The sequence below is a fragment of the Lichenostomus cassidix genome, unplaced genomic scaffold (assembly GCF_008360975.1).
Source record: "Lichenostomus cassidix isolate B80296 unplaced genomic scaffold, HeHo_3.0 HiC_scaffold_46, whole genome shotgun sequence".
In the NCBI taxonomy this organism is placed as follows: domain Eukaryota; kingdom Metazoa; phylum Chordata; class Aves; order Passeriformes; family Meliphagidae; genus Lichenostomus; species Lichenostomus cassidix.
The window spans coordinates 61,536-85,341 of NW_028147597.1; the positions used below are offsets into that span (position 1 = coordinate 61,536).

A 23,806-nucleotide genomic window follows, 5' to 3' on the forward strand; every position below is an offset into this window, starting at 1 on the left:
ATACCCCTGGGTCCCCCTTGTTAATGCTCACAACCTTTCCAGGCTGCTGGAGACCTCCCAGCTCTGGTATCACCCCTCTCTGTTCTCCCCATGCTGGGGTTTCCAGGGGGTCCCCTCTCCCCTGCCAGTACCGGGCAATCCCCACGTGGCTCTTGGCTGCCAATGCAGCTCCTGACCTGGGCAGACCAACGCCCACTGCAGAGGAGGGACCCCACATCCACCGGGGCTCTGCTGGCAGCCATCTCAGAGAACTGCAAAAAACCACCCCCCAGGGATGCCCCTATTTTGGTTTTGTGTGTCCAGTTGCTGGTAGTGGGGGGGAGGACTGCAGAGGGGACTTCTGTGAGACCCCAGAGACGAGTCCACGCTGGAGCAGGGGAAAGAGTCCTGACTCCTCTCCTTGAGCAGCAGCACAAATATGGGATGAATTGATGGTGACCCTCATTCCTGTCCCCCTGGGCTGATGAGGGGGAGCAGGGAGAGACCAGAAGGAGGAGGGGGTATGGTGGGGAGATGCAGCATATTAGCACAAGAAGCATGGTCCCCAGACAGTGAGAAGGCCAAGAACATTTATTAGAAAAGCATACAGTTTTTATAAAAATTTTGCATTAGATTAAAACAAAACCTCTAGACAGCAAATAAAATAAATGATTACAGCACAGGAATATTTCTTTCAGAACAAGCCTTATTGTTACAGTTTTTGCAAACTCCAGTGGTTCTATGTTACTTTTTAGCAACTTTGTTACATCTTCTCCCTAGCTCAGTGGAATAAGCTGTATTTAACCAAGTGGTCTTTGTTCTCCTTTTGCTAAGCTTCCTTTGTTTTCTTGCCCTACAGGTAGGTGTTTTTATGTCATTATCCTGCTCTGATTTTTTTATAATAAATTCAATTAATATCCCTAATTCAAATCTGGTTTCCCATGTGTCGGCAGTTGAGCAGGGATCTCTCTCAGTGCTTTTCTCAACCCACAAAGTCTTGATTGTTTTTTCTCTCCCCTGTACAGTTGCAGAGGGCAGTGACAGAACAGCTTTGGTGGACACCTGGAGTAGTCAGACACCTGAGAGTGGTGAAGGACACCCAAAATCTTCAGGCAAGGGGGATTAAGGAGACCCCCAAACCCACCTAATGGGTCACAAGCACTTTTCTCCTCTCAAAGGAATTGGGGGAAAAGCTCACCAACCCCAATAAGGGGGGTGCCAGGACAGACCCGAGGAGAACCACAAAACTGGGGTCAGGCCCCCCCAACTCCCCAGGAGCCCAGGAAGGGCTCAGGTGTCCAAGCAGCTGCTGCCAGTGGCAGCTGAGAGGGAAGGCCGAGAAGGGCACCAATTGCATGAAATCCATCCCCATTGCATTTAAGCCCATGAGCCCGAGGCAAGTGGTGCCTGTGCCTGCTCAGCAGCACCAGCCCAGCACTTGCAGGCTCCATCGGGGGCTGCGCTGCCGCCGCAGAGAGCTCAGCATCAGCGGGGCTGGAGCTGGCAGGGAGCAGCCAGAGGGCTCAGGCTCTGTGCCCAGGGGCTGCAGGGCCGTGAGAGAGAGAAACAGCCCAGAGAAAGCCCTGTGTTCCCCCGCAGGGACCCCTGTGTCCCCCCCCAGCCCACGCTCCCCACTCCCCGCTGCGAAGCTCATCCAGCGGTTCCGTGCTCCGCTCCCTCGGCAGCCACGCCCAGCCCTGGGCACAGAGCTCCATCAGCCCCCGCTGCCCCCTCCCCAGGTATCCCCACAGCCAGGGCTGTCTCTTAAAGTTGTAGGGTCCGGAGGGGCCCGGCCGCCTTAGTCCCAATGGCTTCTGGGGCTTCGGGAGACCTCGGAGGCCTCACCTGGGCCCAAGCTCTCAGCCCTCCCGGCTGTTCAGCTCTGTCCCAGAGGCGGCTACGGTCAGCCTCAGTGTTCCCAGGCTCGCTCCTTGGAGCGGCAGGGACCACGCGGCGGAGGCGGGTGCCTGCCGGGCAGGAACGCCGTGGAGTCGCTGGTCGCTTCCCGTGATAAAGAGAGCACGACGAGCTGAGAGTCACCAGTGTGCAGTTTATTAAGGAGAAGCGGCGCGGGGGAGGCACACTGGGGGCTCTCGGGTGGGGCGGTCCACGCAGCTACCGGGCGCAGAACCCGGCGGGGCTGGGGTCGCGGCGACACCACGCCGAGAGAACAAAGGGAGGGGGTTTTTAGGGGGAAATACGGGGTTTCCCGGGGAGGAACAACAGGGGCGGAGCCAACGGGGCTCCGGGACAACATGAGGGACAAGCGGGGGAGCAAATGAAATATAACTAGGGAGGGGATTACACGCAACTCATGGGGGAAGCCCGGCAACAGAACATTCTAGTGAGGGCAAGCAGCAGGGGCGGTGATAGGGGCGGGGAAGCAAACTTTAAACCAATAAACTTAGGGAGAACTTTCCAGGGGAGGGAGAGTACGGCTCACGGCCCGGCCTCCTCCGAGCCCCAGGATATGGCATCTTCAGTGGTTTCTGCATGGATGGCGTTGGCCAATGGTCCTGGGGACTCAGGATCCGCGGCATCGGGCCGCCGTACCTCTACAGTCTCTGAGCAAGGCGGCCACGGAGCCCAGCTGCTGGGGCAGGGGGGTACGGGGAGCCCGAGGCCTCTGTCATCTCTTCACCCTCTCTCCCTCAGCCTTTGCCCTGTGAGCCCCGCTCAGCCCAGCCCCCCGAGCACTGTCAGGCTCCGCAAGGCCATGGCGTGCTCCGGGAGTATTGTGACTGGGAGAGCGAGCCTGAGATTTCCTGCGAGAGTCGGGGGGACAAGAGGCAGCTCCCCTCTTTCCTTCTGGGCAGGCGATTCAGCTGGCCACGCAGCATCCTGTCTTTAAACAGAGATATTGTTTGCTGTTGTGGGATTTTGCCTGTTTCTCTTTGTTTCTTTTCCTTCAGCACTATGACTGGATTTAATGGCTTGCTTCTCTGCTTCTCTGCTGTTAGAGAGCCCAGAGTCAGTGTGAGCAGTGCTGGGACCAGGAGCACACCGTTCCTTGCTGGGGGCCTCTCCCCTCTGCACAGCCTGTGCAGATGACGGCAGGTGAGACATTCCAGGGAGCCATTTCCTGCTCAGCCCAGACGTTTTTCTGTCACTGCTCCGGGTTTTTTACTGCACTGTAACCCAGCACCCCGTGCCTCCCGGGGCACCCCGCGGCTCCTGCCACAACTGCAGAGTTTCTGCTACCTATTGTTTGCTACCTTGGGTGAGCCCCGCTGCTGTTCCAGCCCTGCTCCAAGGTTCCCGTTACAGCCTGTCTTGCTGTTGGAAAACATACCAGTTTAAAATTTTTTTATAACACTTCAGCCTGGTTTGTTCACCTTTGTCCCGGGGCAAGAGAACTGAAGCTTCTTTCCAGGGCATTGTTTCTCTAGGTAAGGCCTGATGGGTTTAGCATTTCAACAGACTGGGAATAGCCCCAAAGAGATAAAGACCATTGGCAGAACATCAACAGCGTCCATCTATGAACATCTCCCTCACACTCTGCCTCTGACAGAGCTGGAGACATCTCCTCCAGAAAAGACTGATGTGATAAGTGAGTGAATGATAAATGTTGGCTTTTGCATATATGAATTTAACATTGACAAGTGATAATGTGCTGTGTAAAAATTGTGTTAAGATAAAATATAGTTAAGTAGAAACAAGGTCAGGGTGAATTGTAACTTCAAAATAGTGGTAATATGTTAGAAAACATAGTAATAAATTCATGGTGATAAATGTCTTTCAAGTTGATAAACCACGGAGCCGGAGATCAATACATCTTGAAGAAACAAAGAAGATAAGCCACGTGCATCCCAGGCAGTCTGTTATCTCCACTCACACCACCCAAAGAAACTGTCAACTACAAATTAGGTTGGAACAGAGGAGACCTCGGACGGGGATTTCTGCCTTCAATTCTGAGACAATCCAGAGGATCCCAGACAGCGTCACGCTGGCGGAAGGGAGCAGGGATCGGAGAGGGGGGCAATTGAGTGAAGTGTAAATTATCTTCTGGGCTTAATGAACATGTAACAGTTAAAGAAGGTGCTTAAGTTCACAGTAAAATGAATAGAATCGCACCTCTGGCAAAATTGCTAAGCGCCCAGCGCTGTGTTTGCTTTTCATCTACCAATAAACGTTCAATATTGTGATAATATATATTATAATATTAGCTTTTTGCAAATATTAAAATGGATGCTATATGTATGATTTTAGTTCTTATAAAAGTAGCCTTGTTATAAAGGTATAGTTGTGTAATAATAACTAATGCCTTTATTACTGTTACTAACTAAATTTAAACATAGTGGTGAAATGGCTGATATGGTTTTTTTAGAATACTTGTGGTTAACTTACAAAAATTGAACTGCCTGCTTGATTGGATAACATCCAATGAACCGTGAATGAAGATCCCTGCCACTGACATTTCAACTATCAGCAACTGTCATCCGCAAAGAACTCAGAACAGGACTCAAGCTAGGGGTGATAACACGACTGTTTTTAAACCCGACTTAGCCCTGCTTCTGTGAGGTGTTGATTGGCTTGTCGTTGTTACTAGGGCTCCTCTTGTTGCTTGATTGTCTTCTGATGGTGTTTGCTCAGTTATCTCTTTATGCTAATGAAGAGCCTGAAGTTGAGTGGTTCATTGCTGTTACCAGGGCTCCTCTTATTGATTAATTACCCTGCAATGATGACTGTCCAGTTACCTGGATGTTAGCACCCACTCCCTTCCCCTCTCTTATCAAGAGCTCCTAACATAAGCATGTAACAATCAACAAAGGTACGCAACAATTAACAGTAACATAATCGATTATAACATCTGACAATTAACAATCAACCCAAACTTATAACCAATTACAAAAGCCAATTCAATGATTTTATTTATAACACAGCACCATCCAGAGGGGCATCAAGAGGTTGTAACGCAAACGCCTTTTCCATCTCTCCCCCTGCTGCGCCCGCCATGACCCACGGGAGACAGACCTGACCCTGCGCCACAGCGCCACCTGCAGCCGCTCGGGAGTCATCGCACCTGCCTGTCCCAGCTGGGAGCTCAACAGCGCCGCTGCTGGTTGTGACCGTGACTACACCAAATGGGAAAGTGCTTGGGAGCCCAGGGACAGCTGCCCCTGGTTTTCTGGTTTTGTTTGTCGTTGCCGTTGTTGCTGTTGTTGCTGTTGTTGTTGCTGTTGTTGCTGTTGTTGCTGTTGTTGCTGTTGTTGCTGTTGCTTGTTTGCCTCCTCATAGATACTAGTAAAGAACTGTTATTCTTTTTCCCATATCTTTGCCTGAAAAGCCTTGATTCCAAAGCTATAATTATTTGGAGGGAAGGGGGGGGTCATATTCTCCATTCCAAGGAAATGGAGGTTTCTGCCTTCCTTGCATACACCTGTCTTTCAAACCAAGACAGACATGTGTGACACCGTGTGACAGGGGGTCACAGGGGGTGACAGGGTGTGACATGGCACAGGGACATGTGGGACACAGGATCACAGAACAGGGACACAGGTGGAACTCAAGTGACATAAATGATGACACCAATGACACACAGGTGACACAGCCAACACACCTGAGCTGGCTGGTGGCCACCCAGCCCCCAGTCAGCAATGCCACCTGGGTCAGGTGACACTGAATGAGTGACACAGGGGTGACACCAGTAACACACAGGAGGTGACACAGGAGTGACACAGAGGTGATAAAGCCCCCACCTGAGCTGGCTGTGACCACCCAGCCCCCCATGGCAGGGCCACCTAGGCCAGGTGACACTGAATGAGTGACACAGGTGACAGACAAGTGACATCAATGACACACAGGAGATTACACACTAGGTGACACAGGTGACACACCTGAACTGGCTGGTGGCCACCCAGCTCCCCCCGGGCAGTGCTGCCTCAGCCAGGTTGATGTCCTCATTGATGGTGGCCCCATCCCTGCCCCAGCCCAGCTGGGGAGATTTGGAGACATAGGGAATACCAAAATACGCTGAAATTCCAACCCCCCACAAAAATATGCAAAACCCTCCCCCAAAATTTGACCTCCCCAGGGCCCCATTGGTGTTTGAGGGGGGCTCCAGGAACCTCAGCCCTAAAAAGGGGACATTTGGGGACACTGGGGAGATCCCAAAACTGCCTGGGGACCCTAAAGCTTCCTGGGAACCCCCAAAACCCTCCAAGCACCTCGCCCACTTTTTGTAATCCCCCACCAACCCACTCCAGGACCCCCCAAAATCCTCAGGATCCCCCAAAAATCCCTCCAGGACCCCCCAAACCCCCCCTGGGACTCCCCATAATCCCCCCAAAGAAGCCCCAAAAATGCCTCCCCCCAACCCCAAGCACCCTCCCAAAGAAAGCTTTTGGGGTGGGGGAGCTGCATGTGACCCCCCCATTTCCCTTTCCTCCCCCCTCCCCCCTTCCCATGGGACCCTCTGAAATCCCAGGAATTCTCTGCCTCTCCATTTACCAACCCCCCCCAAAAGGGCGAGGGAAGGGTCCTGCCCCCCCCACCCTTAAAACAGCACCGGATGTGGGGGAGGGCAGGGGGGGAGGGGAGAGACCCCCCACCCAACACCCTGGGGGGGCCACACCCCAATTTTGGGGTGGGAGGGGCATGGAAGGACTGCCCCAAAAAAGGGACCCCTCCCCCAAAAAGGGGGTGTTGGAAAGCAGGCTATTGAAATCCTAAAAACTGAGGACCCTCCTGGATTATGGGAGCCCCCAAAACTGGGAAACCCCAAAATTGGGATCCCCCCAAAATCTGGATTCCCCAAATTGATGTCTTCCAAAATCCAGACACCCCCAAATTGGTACCTCCCAAACATTGGGATCCCCCAAAACTGGGATTCCCCAAATCAGGAAACCCCAACATTGGGAAACCCTAAAAATCAGGATTCCCCTAAATTGGGACACCCCAAAACTGGGATCCCCCAAAATTGGGAAAACCCAAAATTGGGATTCTCCAAATCAGGAAAACCCGAAATCGGGATTCCCCCAAAATTGGGATGACCTCAAATTGGGTTCACCCAATACCAGGAAACCCCAAAATTGAGATTCACCCAAAATTGGGAAACCCCTCAAACTGGGGACCCCAAAATTGGGATCCACAGATCCAGAAACCCCAAAATTGGGCCTCCCCAAAGTCACGAATCCCCAAAAACAGGACCCATCAAAATCGGGACACACCAAAATTGGGACCCCACCTTCCCCAGTGTCCCCAAAATCGGGACACCCCAAACCCAGGATACCCCGTCCCTGGGTCCCCCCCTTTATTCACCGAGCGGCGACAGAAACCGGGACAGAAACAGGGGGGCCCTGCCGACACCCCACTATGGCCCCTCCCGGGAACCCCCGGAGGAGGAGGAGGAAGAGGAGGAGGAAGGTCCGCGCTAGCGGAGGAGGAGGATGGTGGTGGGGGGGATGAAGGCTCTGGGAATGACCGAAAGCTTTTCCTGGGATGTTCCGACCGCGGCCGAGGTGGGAGGGAGGGGGAAGGGACAGGGACAGCCCGGAATGGGACAGGGAGACCCAAAAACGGAATTGGGGACCCCAAAATGAGATTGGGACAGCCCAAAAGGGAGAGGGGGGATGGCCAAATGGGCCAGGGACACCCCAAAAGGGGACAGGGGGGCGAGGACAGGGACCGGGGGACCCCAAAATGGAATCGGGGAGCCCCTAAATGGGACTGGGACAGCCCGAAAGGGGACAGGGAGACCTCAAAATGGAACTGGGGGAACCCCAAAAGGACAGAGGGGACAGGACAGGGACAAGGGTACACCAAAAGAAACAAAAGGTGACTCCAAAAGGGCATGGGGGACCCCGAAATGGGACAGGGAGACCCCAAAACGGAAACGGGGGACCCCAAAATGGACATGGGGGACCCAAAACCCCATGACACCCCAGGACACTCCCGTGCCACCAACCCCCATGGACAGGGACAGCGAGGACACAGTGGGAGACACTCAGGGACATAGGGACACGCAGGAGAACATGGGGACACGTGGGGGCACCCCGAGCCTTGGGGACACAACCTGAGGGAACACCCGGTCACGGCGACACATCTCGAGGGCACACTGGGGGTTCTGGGGACACTCCCAAGCTTTAGGGACACCCCGAGTCCTGGGGACACTCCCGAGCTTTGGGTACACTCCGGGTCCTGGGGACACTCCTCGAAGGTACACCCAGGTCCTGGGGACACTCCCGAGCTCGGGGACACCCCCTGGGCTTTTGGGCACACTCACCAGGACACGGGGACAGCCCTGTCCCGTGTGTGATCCCGGGGTCAGGAGTGTCACTTGCGTGTCCCCGTGCCTTCTTGGCACACGGAGCACTTGTCTCCGCCTGTCTCCACCTGTCCCCACCTGTCCCCGAGGCTGTGCAATCGTTGTCACCTTTGTCCCTCTCCTCCTCCCTTGGGGACACTCCCTGCCTGAGGCACCCGCAGGAGACTCGGGGACTGCACGGAGACACAGAGACCGTGTGGGGACGGCACGGGACGCTCCCCAGTGTCCCCAGCACTGTCCCCGAGCTGTCCCTTCACTGTTCCCAAGCCTGTGCCACCCTCCCACTGTCCCCAGTCCTGCCCCAGTCCTGTTCCCACGCTCTCCCCATAAGTGTCAGTGTCCCCACAGTATCCCCAGCCCTGTCCCCACGTTGTTCCCACGTTGTCCCCAGCTTTGTGCCCGTGCCTGTGCCACCCTACCGATGTCCCCGCGCTGACCCCGGGCAGGTCCGGGCAGAGGCCACTTTTGTGCCACCTACGCCCTAGAGGAACCTCCGCCCCTTCTTAAACCCCCGGAGTGTCCTCAGGTGTCCCCAGAGTCTCCAAGTGCCACCATGGCCCCCGTGCTGGTGGCCCTGCTGGTCCTGGCGCTGTCGCTGTCGCTGCTGGCTCTGCTGTCGCGACATCGCACGACCTCGGCCCGGCTCCCCCCGGGCCCCCCCGCTCTGCCGCTGCTCGGGAACCTCTTGCAGCTCTCCCCGTTCCACACCCTCCAGTCCCTGCTCAAGGTGGGAATTTGGGGATTTTGGGGGATTCTTGGGATTTTTGGGATGATTTGGGAGGGATTTGAGAATTTTTGGGGACAGTTTGCCGTCGGTTTTAGGGGGTTTTGAGGGAGTTTGGAGGGGTTGGAGGGACGCCCCGGAAGTTTTGGTCCCCGCTCAAGGTGGGAATTTTGGGAATTCTGGGAATTTTGGGAAGGTATGAGAAGATCTTGGGGCATTTGGCGGGGGTTTTGGGGCAGTTTTGGGGTGGTTTTAGGAGATTTGGAGGGATTTGGGTGGATTTGGGACCCCCTGTGCCTTCCAGTCCCTGCTCAAGGTGGGATTTGGGGGAATTTTGGGGAATTTGAAGGGGATCTTGGAGCAGTTTTGGAGTGGATTTGGGATCCCCCTGTAAATTCCAGTCCCTGCCCAAGGTGGGATTTTTGGGATTTTTTTTTTTAATTTTGGAAAGGTTTGGAGAGGATTTGGGGGCATTTTAAGGGGTTTTGGGGGGCTTGGGGGGTTGGCTGGCTTCAGCTGTCCCTGTTCCTTACCCTCCAGTTCCTGTTCAAGGTGGGATTTCGGGGGAATTTTAGGGATTTTTGGGATTTTGAGGAACTTTATGGAATTTTGGGGGGAGTTCTGAGGGGGTTTTGGAAAGGTTTGAGGGGTTTGGGGGGATTTTCGGGGTGAAATTGGGGGATTTTGGGGTGGTTTTTGGGGCGCTTGGGCGCTTGTCCCCATTTTGCACTCTTCAGTCCCTGCTCAAAGTGGGAATTTTGGGAATTCTGGGGAATTTTGGGGTGATTTAATTATTTTTTTCTGGGGTTTGGGGCAGAAATTAGGGGTCTTGGGGCGGTTTTAGGGGGTTGGAGGGACCCCCCTCGGAAGGTCTGGGTACTGCTTAAGGTAGGGATTTGGGGGACTTTGGGGAATTTTTGGGAATTCTGGTATGATTTGGGGGTTTTTTTGGGAGGTGGAATTGAGGGAGTATTGGGGGTTTTAGGGGGTTTGGGAGCGATTTGGAGGGGATTTGGAATCCCCCTCCACCCTCCAGTCCTTGCTCAATATAGGGTTTGGGCGATTTTTGGGAATTTGGGGGGAGGCTAGGATTTGAGGTGGTTTGTGGAAGTTTTGGGGGGTTTTGGGGTGGATTTGGGACCCCTCTGTATCTTCCAGTCCCTGCTCAAGGTGGGATTTTGGGGGAAATTTGGGAATTTTTGGGATTTTCTTATGGGGGGGTTAGGGGAATTTGGGGAGGTTTTGGGTGGGATTTGGGTGCATTTTAATGGAATTTGGGTCCATTTAGGGCCATTTTTGTGGGATTTGGGTCCATTTTCTGTGGGATTTGGATGCGTTTTTACGGGATTTTGGTGGATTTTCTTTTGATTTCTGTGGGGCTGGGGGGTGCCCTGACCCCGCTGCTCTCCGCAGCTGAGTGAGCGGTATGGCCCCGTGTTCACGGTGTGGCTTGGCCCCCGGCCGGTGCTGGTGCTGCGCGGGACAGAGGCTGTGCGAGAGGCGCTCGTGGGGCAGCCCGAGGTGTTCGCGGGGCGTGGGCGAATGCCGACCCTCGACAGCACCTTCAGGGGCCACGGTCAGACCCCTCAACACGCCCAGAACCTTTCGGGACCCCCAAAACTCCCACAAATCCCCCGGGACCCCAAAGCCTCCCCAAAAGCCTCCCAAAACCACCCCAAAAAAAACCCCGGACTCAAACCTCACCCAAAATACCTCAAAATATCCCCAAAACCATTCGGGACCCCCCAGAAACCACCAAAGGGAGCCCCCAGACCCCAATGGGTGCCCCCTCCCCATGGATTTTCCCCCATTTCCCATGGATTTTTCCCCATTTCCCATAATATTTAACCCCCCCAAATGGAATTTTTTGCTCCCTCAGTGGTGACTCTGTCCAATGGATTTTCCCCTTCCTGTAAATCCCGACCCCCCAGATTTCTCCCCCCATGGATTTTTCCCCATTTCCCATAATTTTTAACCCTCCAATAGAATTTTGTGCTCCCCCAGGGCTGCTTTTCTCAGACGGGGAGCGCTGGCGGCAGCTGCGCCACTTCTCCCTGACGGCACTCCGGGATTTTGGGATGGGCAGGAGGAGCATCGAGACCCAAATCCAGGAAGAGGCTCAGGAGCTGGTTCAGGAGTTCCGAAAAACCCAAGGCATGAAATTCCGGGAGTTTTGGGGTTTTCAGGACCTGAAAAATACCCAAAACTATCCCCAAAATGATCCCAAAAAATCATCCCGAGAAACCGCAGTAAAATCAGCCCAAAGTCATCTACAAAAAAGTGCACCGGAATCAGCCCGAAATTATCCCAAAAAACCACACCAAAGCCACCCTGAAACTAACCCCAAAATATCCCAAAATACCCTAAAATTATCCCAAAAAATCATCCCAAAATCCACACAGAAACTAGTCCAAAATAAGCCCAAAGTCATCCCAATCTGCCCAAAGTCATCCCAGTCTGCCCAAAATCATCCACATAACCACCCCAAAAATACCCCAAAATTATCCCCAAAATATCATCCCAAAAAGCTGTACCAGAATCAGCCCAAAACCACCCCAAAAATATGCCAAAATTATCCCAAAATACCCCAAAATGATCCCAAAAAAACACCCCAAAACCACCCAAATTCTTTTCGGGGAAAAAAATCTTGGAAAACTCCAAAACGGCCAGATTTTGCCCCAAAACTCTGCAGGGAAGCCCTTTGACCCCACACTCCTGCTGGACTGTGCCGTCTCCAACATCATCTGCTCCGTTATTTTCGGGAATCGCTTCGGGTACCAGGATCCCGAATTTTTGGAGCTGCTGCACCTGATGAATGAGTCTTTTCGAGAGATCAGCACAGGCTGGGCTCAGGTGGGAATATTTTGGGAAAATTTGGGTGATTTACAGTGGAATTTGGGGTTCTTAGGAGGCATTTTGGGGGTTCTGATGTGGTTTTTTGGGAATTGCTTCTCTGGGAATCCCAGGATTCCCAAAATCTGGAGTTTTTGGAGTTGTGGCAAATGGTGAGAAAGAACTTTTGGGAGTTTCCCAAAGAATTGGGAGCAGGAAGGGGGTGACAGGAGAGATTTTTTGGGGAGAATTTAGGAAAAATTTGGGGCATTTAGGAGTGATTTTAGGGGATTTTGGGAAGCGCTTCCCATACTGGGATCCCGAATTTTTGGAGCTGCTGCACCTGATGGATGAAAGTTTTTGGGAGATGAGCACAGCCTGGGCTCAGGTGGGAATTTTTGGGGGATTTTTGGGAAAATTTGGGAATTTTTGGGGGGATTTAGGAGTGATTTTGGGGGTCCTGTGTGGAGGAATCATTCAGATCCGCAAAATCTGGAATTTTTCGAAGTGTGGGAAATGATGGATGAGAGTTTTGGGATTTTGTGGATGTGGGAATGGAATTTAGGAGGGATTTGGGGAAAATTTGGGGACTTAGGAGCAATTTCGTGGGTTTTGCTAATGCCTTCAATTCCCAAGACCTGGAATTCTTGCAGCTTGTTGAGGATTTGGGATTTTTGGGGGTGTTTTTGGGGTGAATTTTCTGGATGCTTTTGGGGTTGTTTTGGGGATAATTTTGGGGTGGTTCTGGGATGTTTTTGGGTTGTTTTTTGGGGTGGTTTTTGGGTTCTTTTGGGTTTTTTTTGGGGTGATTTTGGGGTGACTTTGGGATGATTTTATGGAGGTCTTTGGTGTTTTTATGGTGTTTTGGGGATGCTTTTGTGGTGAATTTTCTGAATGTTTTTGGGGTGGCTTTTGGGATGATTTTGAGGTGTTTTGGGGGGGACTTTATGGTGGTTTTAGGGTAGTTTCTGGGGTGTTTTTGTGGTGAATTTTCTGGATGTTTTTGGATAGTTTTGAGATAGTTTTGGGGTGATTTTGGATGGGTTTGGGGTGATTTTTCTGGATATTCTGGAATTTTTTGGGGGGATGATTTGGAGCTACTGGAGGTGATTTTTGGGATGATTTTGGGGTGTTCTTGGGATGCTTTTGAGGTGTTTTTTCAGGCATGATTTGGAGCTGTCAAGGGTGTTTTTGGGATGGTTGTGGGGTGGTTTTGAGATAATTTGGGAGTGTTCTTGGGGAGGTTTTTTCAGGAATGATTTGGAGCTGTCAGGGTGGGTTTTTTTGAGGCATTTTTGGTGTGGTTCCCAGGCGTCTGGGAGTACTGTGTGTTTTGGGGGGGTTTTTTGAGGTGTTTTCAGGTTTGTTGAGATAATTTTTGGCTGATTTTGGGATATTTCCAGGTCCCCAAAGTTGTCCAACATGGCAGAGCCATTGCTGCAGTTCCTGCCAGGTCTGCACTGCTGCCTCCTGCAGCTGCTGGGGAGGATGAGCAGCTTTGGCGCCCACAGCTGGGGCTTTTGGGGTGGTTTTGGGGTTTGGGATGCTGGAGTTTTTAGAATGTTTTGGGGGCATTTTTAGGACGTTTTTGGAGTGATTTTGGGGTTTGGCGATTTGGGTATTTAATGGATTATTCGGAGGTGTTTTTGTGGAGTTTTGGTGCTGTTTTTGGGGTGGTTTTGGGGTGTTTTTAGGGCTGTTTTTACAGGAGGTTTTGGTAGGTTTTTGGGGTGTTTTTGGGGGTTTGGGACGCCAGGTTTTTTGGGATGATTTTGGGGCATTTTTGGTGTGGTTTTGGGGTTTGGGATGCCAGAGGTTTTAGGACGTCTTTAGGGCACTTTGGGGGTGTTTTTGGGTCGATTTTGTGGAGTTTTTTGGCTGGTTTTTGGGGTTGTTTTTGGGGTGGTTTTGGTATGATTTTTTTGTGGTTTTGGGATGTTTTGGGGTGATTTTTCTGGATGTTTTTGTGGTAACTTTGGGGCAATTTGGGGCTGGTTTTTGGGATTTTTCGCTTTTTTTTGGGGTCCCCAAAGCTGTACAACACGGCAGAGCCATTCCTGTGGTTCCTGCCGGGCCCTCATCGCCGCATCCCGCGGCTCCTGGGGAGGATGAAGAGCTTCGTCGCCCGGCGTGTGCAGGACAACGCCAGGACCCTCGACCCCAACAGCCCCCGCGACTTCATCGACGCCTTCCTCATCCAGATGGACAAGGTGGGCATTGGGGAGGAGTCCTGGGGGGTCCTGGGTGGGGGATTGAGGGGTCCTGGGGGATCTTGGGGGATCTTGGTCACTTTGGAGAGGGTATTGGGGGTGATTCCAGGCACCTTAATGGGATCCTGGTCATCTCTGGGGGATTTTGGGCAGTTTGGGCACCTTAGGGGGGTCCTAGAGAGGCTTTTGGGGGTCCATTGGGGGGTCCCTGGCACTTTAATGGGATCCTGGGGGGGCTGGAGGTGTTCTGGGTGAGACTGGAGTGCTTTGGGGAGTCTTGGGGAGCTCTAGGGGGGTCTGGGGGAAGTCCTGGGTGGATCCTGGGCACCTTGAGGGGGATTTTGGGCACTTTTGGGGGGTCCCGGGCACCCTGAGAGGGGGCTGGGGGGGAATACCAGGAACCCTGGGGGGGTCTTGGGGGTGCTTCTGGAATCCTGGGGGTGATCCCAGACACCCCAGGACAGACCCCAAATGGATCCCAGGCACCCTGGGATAATCCCAGGGGATCTCCCGAGGCTGTCCCTGGATATGCGGTCAATCCCGCTGTCCCAGGGCTTCCCAGGACCCCATTTTTCCCAGGAAAAGGACAATTCCAGTTTGGAATTCACCCCCGGGATGATGCTGGGGCCATTCCCATATTTCAAAGTTAATTTTTGGGTGGATTTCCCCATTTTTGGCAGGAAAAGGGTAACCCCCACTCAGAATTTACCCTGGAACATTCCTGGGATCCCGGGTCGGGCTCTGGGGCTGTTTTTGGGATCCTGGGTGGGATTTTGGGGTTAATTTGGGGTTGTTCCCAGATTTTGGGTTTTTTCCTGGATTTTGGGTTTGATTTCCCCGTTTTTGACAGGAAAAGGGTAATCCCAACTCGGAATTTACCCTGGAAAACCTGGAATTTACCACTGTGAACCTTTTCTTTGCCGGCACTGAGAACGTGAGCTCCACCCTGCGCTTCGGCTTCCTCTACCTCATGAAGCATCCCCACATCGCGGGTGAGACCCCAGACCCAAATCTGGGACCCCAGACCCAAAGTGGGACCCCTGGGAGACCCCAAACCCCCTCAAGGGGACCTCAACCCACCCAGACCCATCCAAAGGGAACCCCGGGGACCCCCAACCCTCCCAAGTGGGGTCTGATCCCCACAATGGGACCCCAAGTGGATCCCGTGGGGACCCCCTGAGCCCCCTCTCCAATTTCCCGCCCTCCCAGAGAAGGTTTTCGAGGAGATCTCGCGGGTTGTGGGGTCAGACCGGGCCCCGACCATCGCAGACAGACCCCAAATGCCCTTCACGGAGGCCACGATCCATGAGATCCAGCGCTGCAGTGACCTCATCCCCATGAATGTCCCACATCGTGTCACCCGCGACACCAAGTTCCGGGGGTTCCTCATCCCAAAGGTGAGGGAAAAACCACAAATCCCTGAAATCTCCTAAAAACCCTCTGAAATGCCCTGCCTGAGTTCTGGGGGTTCCTGATCCCACAGGTCAGGAGAAAACCCTAAAACCCCCTGAGATTCCCATTCCGGGAGTTCCTGATCCCAAAATAGAGAAGAAACCCTAAAATGTCCCTGAAATTCTCCTAAAACCCCTCTGAAATCCCATTAAAATCTCCTGAAAGCCCCCTAAACCCCCCTGTAAAACTCCTCTGAAATCCCCCACCCCAAAACCCCTGAAATCCTCCTGAAATCCCCCTAAAATCCTCTGAGACCCTTGAAATCCCCCTAAACCTCCCCCCAAACCACCTTGTCTGAATTCCTCAGATTCCAAAGGTGAGGGAAAAACCCTAAAACCCCTCTAAAATCCCCCTGAAATCCCTCTGAAATCTCTTGAAATCCCCCTGAGATTCCCATTCCAGGGGTTCCTGATCCCAAAGTGAGGGGAAAGCCCTAAAACCCCTCTGAAATCCCCACAGGGCACGGACGTGTACCCCCTGCTCAGCTCGGTCCTAAATGACCCCACATGCTTCAAGAACCCCCAAAACTTTGACCCTGGGAACTTCCTGGACGAGCAGGGACAGTTCCAGCGTAACAAGGCCTTCATGCCCTTCTCAGCCGGTACCTGCCCCCAGAAATCCCATAAATCCTCTGGGGGGGCAGCCCAAAGGGATCCCTTTGGGATCCTCCAAACCCTTTAGGATCCCCTAAATCCTTTGGGAGGGCTCCCAAACCCTTTAGGATTTCCTAAACCCCTGGGGCAAGATGGGACCCCAGACCCTTTGGGATCCCCTAAACCCTTTGGGAGGGCCATTAGACCCTTTAGAGTACCCCAGACCCTATTGGGGGTCCCCCAAATCCTTGGGAATGTCCCATTTCCTTTGGGAATCCCACAATCCCCACCCCCATTATCCCCATACCCTTCAGGACCCCCCAGACCCTTTTGGGGACTCCCCAGACCCTTTAAGGAGTCCCCAGATCCTTTCAGGACCCTGTTACCCCTGACGTTTAGGCATTCCCACAGCCCCTTTGAGGGTGCCGAAATCCTTTGGGATCCCCCAACTCCGAATCCCCAGACCCTTTTGGGACCCCCACCTCCACTACCCCCGGACTCTTTTGGGACCCCCTGACCCTTTAGAGTTCCCCCAAACCCCTTGGGATCCCCCACCTCCATTACCCCAAACCCCCAGGAATCCCCTGCCCCTTTTGGGGTCCCCCCCACTTTTTGGGATGCCCCAGACCCTTTGGCGTCCCCCCACCCCATTTTGGGGTCCCTGATGCCCCCTCCCCATTGCAGGGAAGCGGCTGTGCCTGGGGGAGGGGCTGGTGCGGATGGAGCTGTTCCTGTTCCTCACCACGATCCTACAGAACCTGCAGCCCCAATCCCTGGGACCTCCCGAGGAGGTGCCCACGATGCCCCTGGAGAGCGGCTTCGCCAACATCCCCCCCAGCTACGAGCTGCGGATGCTGCAGCGATGAGACCCCCACCCAAAATTCCCCATTGGGAAATTCCCCTCCCCAAAATCTGGGACCCCTCCTGGGACCCAGACCGCTCCCCATGGCTGGAAAATCCCCTGAAATCCCCACAGATGGACCCCTCCCCACTATGAGCTGTGGATGCTGCTGTGATGAGACCCCTCCCCAAAATCCCAAAATCCCTGACTGGGACCCGCTGGACCCCTCCCAATCTCCGGAAACACCCCCAGGACCGGGACCCCTCCCCACTCCCGGGACTCCCCCAGACTCCCCCCAGAGACTCCCAAATTCCCACCCCCAAAAAAGGAGAGGTCCCTTAACAACTAACCCCCCAAATTCCCCAAAATTAGGGAGACCCCAGAACCCCAAATTCCCCCACATTTTTCCCCAAAACCTCAAAATTCCCTCCCAAAACCCCAAAATTGGGGCAGAGGGGAAACCCCCCCTCCAAAAAAAATGACCCATCCCTAAAATCCCAAAGATCCCCCCCCAAAATCCCAACCCCCTCCCCAAAATCACCAAAGGAGCTGTAAACATTATTTTTTTATGTCACATTTTCACTGGGAGGGGGACAAATTCCCTTCTCCCCTCTCCCCCCCCTTCCAGTTTTTGGGGATCTTTCCACCTTTTCCATCCCAGGCAAACCAACCCCCCCCCCAAATTCCCACCCCCCTCCTCCCCAAAATAAGTGAAATAAATAAGAGGGAAAAAAAAAAAGACAGCCCCCCAATCTGGGGGAGTGGGATGGAGAAAAAAAGAGGGGAGGGGGCAACTCCCCCAAAAATGGGTGTTCAGGGCATGATGGGAGTGCGACCCCCCCCCAAAGAGAATTCGGGCTGGTGGAGACTCCCCCGAAAAAAGACCGCTTTGAATAACGCCAAAACCAGCAAAAAAGCAAAAAAATTGAGGAGGGCACCTAAATTTGGGGCAACTCCCCCAAAACCACAGTAAAGGAGGGAGGACCCCCCCCCCCCTCAAAATAGAGTGGGATCCCCTCCCTGTTTTATCCCAAGGATTTTAGGGAATTTTTTAGCCCAAAAGCAGTGGAATTTGACCCAAAATCTGCTTGTGATAAGGGGGTGGAGGGGGAAAGCCCCCAATTTACATTGGGGACCCCCCGAGATTTTGGGGGATCCTGGGGGGTCCCCGGAGTCTGTCAGATGCACCTGGTCCTGGGGGGGCGGGGGAAGAGGGGAAAAAGGGAAATCATAGGGAATTTTGGGATATTTTGGGGGGTTTGGGGAGGTTAAATTTGGGGAGTTCTAAATTTGGGGCAGGGTCTCAAATATGGGGTCTCAGTGTTGGGGGGTCTAAATTTTGGGGGTTCCCCCCTATTTTGGGGTGGTTCCCCTTTTTTTGGAAACATGTTTTGGGGGGAAGTCTCAACTGAGGGAGGGCATTTTTGGGGGGATCCCGCCTTTTTTGGTTTGTCCCTATTTTTTTGGGAGTCACCATTTTTGGGAGGAGGTCTTGAGGGGCTTCCTTATTTTTTGGGGGTGTTCCCCCATTTTTGGGGATCCGTTTTTGGGATCCTCATTTTTTGTGGGGACTCTTGAGGGGGTTCCCTATGTTTTTGTGGGGGTATTTCACCTTTTTTGGAGAATTCCCTTTTTTTGAGATCCTCATTTTTTCGGGATCGCCATTGCTTGGGGGGGTCTCCCCTATTTTGCGGGGGGGGGGATTTCACTTTTGGAGAAGTCCCTTTTTAGGGGGATTTCCCCCTTTTTTTGGGATCCACTTTTTTTAGGACCCCATTTTCTGGGGGTGTGTCACATATTTGGGGGTCGTTTTTTTCTGGGGGTCATTTTTTCTGGGACCCTTTGTGGGGTCATTTTTTCTGGGACCCTTTGTGGGGGCCCTTTTTGGGGACCCCATTTCTTTTAGGAGGATGTTTCAATTTTGAGGGGAGTGTCCCCTATTTTTGGGAGGATTTTGCCTTTTCTGGAGGATTCCCTCTTTGGGGGGTCTCCCCATCTTTTAGGGTCTCCATTTTTAGTATGCCCATTTTTTGGGAGAGGGTCTTGAGGGGATTGCTTTTTTTGGGAGGAGTTCCCCCATTTTTGGGGATCCCTTTTTTGAGATACTCATTTTTGGCAGGTGGGGTCTCACCTGGGCAGTCCCTTTTGGGGGTCCCTATGTTTTTGGGATCTCTATTTTTTGGGGATCCACATTTTTTAGGATCCCATTTTGGGTGGAGGGTTGGGGGGTGCCTCAGCAGCTGCAGCTCTGCTGGGCCTGGGCTGTAGCCTCCCAGGGCTGCCAGAGCTGCCGGAGCGACGCATCCCCATACAAGATCCCAGATCCTATCTTCTCAGGATCCAGCTCTCCTGGGAAAAAAGGGGAGTTTTGGGGTCCCAAAATCCCCCCCAGATCCCCCAAAATCTATCAAGATCCTCCCAGATTCTCTGGAAAAAAATAGTAATTTTGGGATCCCAAAATGCCCCCCAAACCCCATGGGAAAAATGGGAGTTTTGGGGTCCCAAAATCCCCCCAGATTCTCTGGTAATAAATGAGAATTTTTGGTTTGCAAAATCCCCTCCAGATCTCCCCAGATTCCCCCAAATCCTCTGGGAAAAATTGAAATTTAGGGATTCCAAAATCCCCTCCAATCCCCGTACTGGATCCCAGATCCCAGATCTACTCGGGATCCAGCTCCCCTGGAAAAGAGAATGGCTCACGTGGGGTCCCTGAAATGTCTGACCTCCCCAGAAGCTGGATCTGGCTGGATCGCCCCAGATCCCAGGGATCCCGGATTCCAGTTCCACAAAAATGCCATTTCAGGGATCCCAAAGCTTCCCAATTTACTAGGGATCCAAACCCTCCATCCTTAGGATCCTGAACATCCCAGTTCTCCCAACACCCTCATTCCTGGGATCCAAACCCTCCCAGTTTTCTCAAAATTTCCATCCTTGGGATCCAAACCCTCCACATTCCCAAGAATCCAGAATCTCCATTACTGGAGATCCAGAACCTCCATCCTGGGGGTCCAAACCCTCCTCATTTCCCAGGGATCCTAATCTTCCTGATCCCCAAAACCTCTTGAGTCCCAAATCCTCCCTCCCAGGGATCCTATACCTTCCAGTTCTCCTCAACCCCTCAACCATCCTCCACCCCGGGAATCCAAAGTTCCCACTTTCCCAAAATCCCCATCCTTGGGATCCAAAACCTCCTCCTGGGTCCCAGGGACCTCAAACCCTCCATACCTGGGATCCAAAATCTCTATCCTTGGGATCCCAAACTTTCCCTCACAGGGAACCAAACTCTCCCAATTCTCTCAAAATTTCCATCCTTGGGATCCAAAACCTCCATGCTTGGGGATCCAAAATTCCCAATTCTCCCAAAATCTCCATCCCAGGAATCCAAAAACTCCTGGTTCCCAGAGATCCAGAACCTCCTTCCTTGGGATCCAAATCCTCCTGGGGATCAAAAATTTCCCAACTGTCCCAAAATCTCCATCCTCAGGATCCAAACCCTCCTGATTCCCAGTTCTCCTGATGCCGTACTGATTTTTTGCCTTTTTCTTTTATATATTGTCTGTATTCTTTACACATATATTTGTTGCCTATTCTCGTATTATCTCTTGTATCTGCCTATTCTCGTGGCTAGTTTTCCCAGTAGTTTTCCATACCCTTTTCCTAGGCAGAAGGACAAAACACATTCCAAGGCCTCTATGCTAGCTTGGTTCTTCTTGGGAACCAAGGTTGAAAACAGCTTTCAAGACACATTTTAATAAAAAAAGTTCAGTTTCCATCTGAGGAAGGATGATTCAGTGAGGGTTGAACCGGGGTAAATAACCTCACCTGTTATGTCTCTAATTGGTGATTTTTGTCAAATATGCCAATTTGCTAAACTTATAAAATGTATACCACAAGGTGTTCACCCTGTGGGATCGTGGGCATTCTGTGGACATTTTCCATATCTGCCCATGAAGGCCTTCAATCAAGACCAGCCTTTATATTACCTCCTAGACTAATATTACTTCGAAAATGTGTTGTTTTATTTGTAGGTTCTTTAAGGCATCACCAACAATCCCAATCTGTGCCTGAGAGCACTGTCCAAACACTCCTGGAGCTCAGACAACCTTGGGGCTGTGACCATTCCCTGGGGAGCCTCTTCAGTGCCCCAGCACCCTCTGGGAGAAGAACCTTCTCCTGATATCCATCATAACGCTCCCGTGACACAGATCCAGCCATTCCTTGGGGTCCTGTCACTTGAGAGGAGTGAGGATTAAAAAGCCCTTCCCACCCTCACAAATCACCAAATAGGTAAGAATGGGAGACACCACTTAAGGTCTTTTTGTCCAACCTCCCTGCTCAAGCAGGGTCTCCTAGAGACCATGAGGCAGATTCGTGTCTAGTTGGCTTTTGAATATCTCCAAATAAGGAGTCTCCACAAACTCTCTAGGAACTGGTTCCAGTGCTGAGTCACCCTCACAGTGAGGAAGTTCTTCCTCATGTTTAGGTGGAAATTCCTTTGTTTCTGTTTCTGCCCATTGCCTCTCATCCCATGACTCAGCACCACCAAGAAGAGCCCAGCTCCATCCTCCTGACACACACCCTCCAAACACTTCTGCACATTGATGAGGTGCCCTCCTGGCCTTCTCTCCTCCAGACCAAACAGGCGCAGCTCCCTCAGCCTCTCCTCACTAGAGAGATGCTCCAGGCCCCTGATCATCTTTGTAGCACTCAGCTGAACCAAGAGCTCCAGGTTTCTCTTGTACTGAGGAACCCAGCATGGGACACAGAGCTCCAGATGTGCCCCACCAGGGCTGCTCCTCCCCTGGCCTGTTGGCAAAGCTCTTCCTAAGGCAGCCCAGGCAGCCTTTGGCCTTCCTGGCCACAAAGACACATTGCTGACTCTTGGACAACTCTTTGGCCACCAGAACCCCCAGGTCCTTCTCTGCAGAGCTAATTCCCAGCAGCTCAGCCCTGAGCCTGGACTGGTGCTGGGCTTACTCCTCACCAGGTTCTTTGAATTGGTTTGGATGGACTGACTGCAGGAGGCTGGGGAAAGAGCACAGGCCCTGTGGGCATTCCTGAGGGCTTGGCAAAGGCCTGGGTGGCAGAATGGAGAGCAGGGATCATCTCCCTCCATCTCCCCAGACAGCAACCATGGGCCACTGGAGAAAACACTGTCATGAGGAAGGTGAGTGGGTAGGGGGACTTGGACAGTTTTACCACATATAGGTCATACCTACACACTCTCTTCAAAGACAGAGAGCAAAGAGGGGCCTTGAGCACCTGCAGAGAACACTTCAACATAGAGGAGTTTCTGTGTCACACTTCACAAAGGCTGAAGGCTCAGAAAAGCAGACTTCAGTCACAAGATGGATTGTGGTAGTGAATCTCATGCCTAAAGTCAGCTTCTCTGGGCCTCTGCCTATGTAAGGACTGTCCCTCCCCATTCCCTCTGAGGAGCTGAGCAGGATGAGCTCACAGGGTGATTGGGCTGTAGAGCAGCTTCTGCCTTTAGAGAGGTTAAAGTCTGCTTGGGAATGCCACTGCTCAACTTGTTCCTGCTCTGAGTCTGCTCCAAAGAGCTGAATGTCACTCTTTGTGGCCTACTGCAATTTCTGTAAACCTTGTTCCAGAGTTTGAATTCTTTGGGAGACCCCCTGAAACACCTTCTCCATTCTGGATTCTATAGCCCTTGCAATTTCCTCCTCTTTCTTCTCTGTGAAGAAGGAATGCTGTGACTGTGCTACTGATATTTCCTCCTTAAGGGGTGACTAGCTGTCTGACACATGGATGCCCAAAGGCTCTGATTTAACATCCCTGACAGAGGGTCTATTCTCAGGGCTTCCATGTGAGTGTGTTTTTGACCTTTCTCATTCCCCTCACTTCACAGGAATTCCATTTGGTCATGAAGATAAAATCTGGAAATTGTTTTCCTTTTGCCCTCTAACTTTTAGCAGGGAGGGGACAAGAAAATCAGAGCAAATTTTCATCCCTTTTCAACCTCTCATTTGTGCTTCCTGTAGCTGTATAAATAGGGCTTCAGCTTTGAAAAGCGGGCCACATGCTTAATTCAAAGCCCACAGTGGCTTGAGGCAGCAGGAATTCCAGGGGTTTCCCTGGACTGCTCTGGGCTGCTCCCTGCCATGGCTTTGCTGGCAGCAGCTGGAGCAAGAACAGGACCTACGGTCAGGGAAGGCCAATTGTTCCTCAGCTTTCCCTGCCCTGGCTGCCAGAGGCTGCTCCCAGCTCCCTTTATGTCCTGCCTGAGCCAGGCCCAGGGGCACCATCTGGGGCCAGCCAGGCCTGTTATAGATTGGGACTCACAGAACCAATACAGAGTCAAGCCAATTAAGAATTTATAATTTATTAGCGAGCGATAGCAAGGGTAACCGGGCTCTGCTAGCGGCGCGCAAACTTCCCTCTTGATTCTACAGTCTTTTTATAGGCCTTATCTTCTGGGTTACGTGCACCCTGCGCTGTGCAGCTTTCTGTTGCTGAAGGCTGCTTTTCTTCTTCTGCTGAGACAGTATATCTTGCGGAGTGCCAAGGTTACAGATTACTCTGTATTTTTCCAGCGAACTTTTCCCACCTAAAACAACTTTCCCTTTGTTTTCAAGCAGTGTTAGCAAGATTTGTAATTTCCTTTTGTTCAAGAGGTGTTAGGAAGATTTTGATGAACAAACAGTATCCTTTCTATTACAAGGCCCACACTGCAGTCTGTGCCCCAGCTGATCCTTCCCCTTGCCAGCACCAGCTCCTGCAGGCAGAGCTGCTCTCCACAGGCCCTGAGCCCACAGACACCTCCAGGCTCTGCTCAGGGAAGCTTCTCTCCCTCCTGATCACCAACAGGGAAACAAGGCTGATCTCACATGTGCCCCAACATGGCAGTGTTCAGAGAGATTAAAGTCTGCTTGGCAATGGCCCTGCTCA

General features: G+C 52.4%; 1 protein-coding gene and 1 long non-coding RNA gene across 2 annotated transcripts; both read left to right on the top strand.

Moving 5' to 3' along the window:
- Positions 1-630: 630 nt before the first annotated feature.
- LOC146421862 (uncharacterized) lies at positions 631-4,475 on the top strand. Its single transcript, XR_014848439.1, has 5 exons — positions 631-1,751; positions 2,553-3,036; positions 3,301-3,368; positions 3,723-4,017; positions 4,307-4,475. It is a non-coding gene; the product is annotated as an uncharacterized LOC146421862 (long non-coding RNA).
- A 4,266-nt stretch (positions 4,476-8,741) lies between these two features.
- Positions 8,742-17,636, top strand: LOC146421863 (cytochrome P450 2G1-like). The gene is made up of 9 exons (XM_085046964.1): positions 8,742-8,972; positions 10,383-10,545; positions 10,974-11,123; positions 11,662-11,822; positions 13,835-14,011; positions 14,862-15,003; positions 15,221-15,408; positions 15,923-16,064; positions 16,741-17,636. Exons 1-9 carry the CDS (start codon positions 8,799-8,801, stop codon positions 16,920-16,922), a joined length of 1,479 nt encoding a protein of 492 aa, XP_084903090.1. The 5' UTR covers positions 8,742-8,798; the 3' UTR covers positions 16,923-17,636.
- The last annotated feature ends 6,170 nt before the right edge of the window (positions 17,637-23,806 follow it).

What these genes read in the sequence shown, in the direction of transcription:
- LOC146421863 (XM_085046964.1), top strand. Translation starts at nt 8,799, where the DNA reads ATGGCCCCCGTGCTGGTGGCCCTGCTGGTCCTGGCGCTGTCGCTGTCG. An exon ending in CAGCACCTTCAGGGGCCACG is followed by an intron (nt 10,546 to 10,973) that starts GTCAGACCCCTC and finishes GTGCTCCCCCAG; the next exon opens with GGCTGCTTTTCTCAGACGGG. An exon ending in GAAGCATCCCCACATCGCGG is followed by an intron (nt 15,004 to 15,220) that starts GTGAGACCCCAG and finishes CCGCCCTCCCAG; the next exon opens with AGAAGGTTTTCGAGGAGATC.